The sequence below is a fragment of the Populus alba genome, chromosome 12 (genome assembly GCF_005239225.2).
Source record: "Populus alba chromosome 12, ASM523922v2, whole genome shotgun sequence".
Classification (NCBI taxonomy): Eukaryota; Viridiplantae; Streptophyta; class Magnoliopsida; order Malpighiales; family Salicaceae; genus Populus; species Populus alba.
Genome location: NC_133295.1, coordinates 8,465,930 through 8,468,558, shown reverse-complemented (window position 1 = coordinate 8,468,558; position 2,629 = coordinate 8,465,930). Strand labels below are relative to the sequence as shown.

The following is a 2,629-nucleotide window of genomic DNA, read 5'->3' as shown; positions in this document are numbered from 1 at the left end:
ATAAAATTTTTAAAACTTCTTTAACATATCAAAACCGCGAAGCAACTTATCTCAGGTAGAATGTGTTAGGGGTGCTAATAACTTCCATAACTATAACCAGTCTATTACCCGTAAATCTCTGACAAAGACTAGTACACTTGAGTTTCTTAATAATCATAAACTAAATTCTAATTAGCGACTCTTAAAAATCCAAACAAACAAATAAAAAATCACTACCACAGCACGGGATGTGCAACATAGATCATGCATGGAAAATATCAATATTGCTTCAAATTTTATTTACCACATTAAAATAAGGGTGTACAAAAACACATTTAAGTTCCTATCTCTATTTTATCCCTCGTCAGTCTCCGACCCCAATCCAAGTACATGCTTCACAAATGCATTCAAGTTGTTGTCCGAACTCCCATCCTCTTTAATAGCATCAACTGCTGCCATACGTAGCTCTTCTGCTCTCTCCTTTTCAACTCGGCTCTCATCACTCACTGATTCCATCAGCGTTCGTGCCAACTTAGCCGAGTGAGACACTACATTTGCGGCATCACATACCCTTTTAGCCCCCTTCAACTCTTCAACCAATAAAGTAGCACCCACAAATTGGTCAGCCCCCATGGGACATGCTAGCATTGGCACACCCGCCACTATCCCTTCAAGGATGGAGTTCCACCCACAATGAGTCAAGAAAGCCCCCACAGCACGGTGACTCAGTATCCAACCTTGCGGGACCCATCCTCTTATGATAAGCCCCCTTCCAGCCACACGATCTTCAAACCCTGATGGGATCATGCTATATCCTTCTCCTACGAGTTCTTTACTGGGCTGCTTCACACACCATATAAAATGGACTCCACTCTTCTCCAATCCTGATGCTACCGCCTCCATTTGATCTTTTGTCAGAAGAACTTGAGTCCCATAGCAGACATAAACAACCTTATGATCTTCACACGTGTCAAGCCACGTCTTTAAATCATGCATCGAAACAGTACTGGACCCACCTCTCTCAGGTGGGGTCATATCTATCGTTTCTTTAGGAAGTATCGGTCCAACAGCCCACACACGATCATGGCCCAATTGCTTTCTTAAATGCTCGAAATAAATCCCTTCTAGCAAAGTGAACGAGTTAACGATGAGTCCCCAGCTCGCTATGTTAGCTTGCATCCCCTCTTTGGTGAATTCCGAAACTGGATCTCCCTCCACGTAGCTACGATAAATCGTAGAGATCTGCCACCATGGGTATTTTGGACAACTTGGAATCTTGGAAAACGAAAACACTTCGTTTTGGTCTTTTGGGGCGTTGGGCATTTCTTGCCAAAGTGAATACATTGTGGCTAATGCCATGGCTCCTGAGGGAGAGAACACGAAACGGCGAACGCCGAGCTGACAAGCTAGGCGGTGGGTCCACCCTAAGAACATATCAGAGATTATTGCTACAGGTGGAGATGGGTGGGATCTGAACCAAGTGAGCAAAGGCTGGTAGAGTTCACCAAGGGCATGTATCATGGATGTTGGACGAATATTTGGAGGCAAGTCTTTGAGATTTTCAATGCCAAAAGGGATTGAGGGGTAATTAGGGAAAGGAAAGACTAGGATATTGATTGTTGAATTTTTGGAGAGGAGAGGGTTCAAGATATGTAGGTTTTTTGGGGTCACCAAGATGGTTATGGTTAGGCCACGGATGGCTAGATGGTGGGCTAGGTCTAGGAGAGGGATCAGGTGGCCTAGAGCTGGAAAAGGAAAGAGTAAGACGTGTGCTCCAGCGCTCATGGTGAATTGATTTTTTGGAGCTTGGGAAGACAAGTATTTATTTAAAACTGAGAAATCTAATGAAACGAAGAGGCCTTGTATATACTACTGGCTCATAGTTGAGGATAACGTATGGATGAATTAAGGTGAAAGTTTTGGGAGGATGTGCAAAGACAGTTGAAGAGAGAGGAAAGATGCTTCGAGGAAGGTCGGAGAAGAAAGAGAAAACCAGGTGAGATATGGTGGTGGTAAGTGCATGCATATCTTTTTAAGATACATATATGAAATTTTAGTTTGAATATATCAACTCGAAATATTACTATATATTTTAAAAGGAGTAGAAAAAATATATATATGTATTGACATGGATTTATTGTATCCAGGACTACATTATACATTATAGATATAAAATATTTATATTTATGGATGATATTGTAGTGTTATGAGAGTATTATCTTTGATGTTTTTTAGTTAAAAAATACTGTTGAGATGTTGCCTTTTATATTTTCTATATCAAAAGCTATTATGTCTAGTGTGGTAGCCAGATTTAATATTATTGGATCTGGCTTAAAAACAACACCCAAATTGCCTCCAAAAGTTGTTGGATCTGGTTCAAAGCCAAGAGATCTCGTTTTCAGTCTTTTAGCTATAAAATTTTCATTCTTATGCAATTTCAAGTTGGTAGCAATTTGCGCAATGAAAAAAATGCAGTCCCATTCGGTGTAAATACTGACAGCATTCTTTGTGACCCAAGGCTATCGATCTTGAGTTTGTTGGGCAGCCGGACCCAACGCTATTGGGTATGGTTGAACCACCATATATTTTCAATTTTATTTTTTTGACTCTTTAGATTTTTTTTTCTCTTATTTTTTTTTCATACAATAAA

The 2,629-nt window shown here is 40.2% G+C and overlaps 1 protein-coding gene across 1 annotated transcript; it reads right to left on the bottom strand.

Annotated features, from left to right (window-relative positions):
* Nucleotides 1-217: 217 nt before the first annotated feature.
* LOC118029031 (UDP-glycosyltransferase 89B2) lies at nucleotides 218-2,020 on the bottom strand. The gene has a single exon (XM_035032811.2). It carries the CDS (start codon nucleotides 1,762-1,764, stop codon nucleotides 334-336), a length of 1,431 nt encoding a protein of 476 aa, XP_034888702.1. The 5' UTR covers nucleotides 1,765-2,020; the 3' UTR covers nucleotides 218-333.
* Nucleotides 2,021-2,629: the final 609 nt, after the last annotated feature.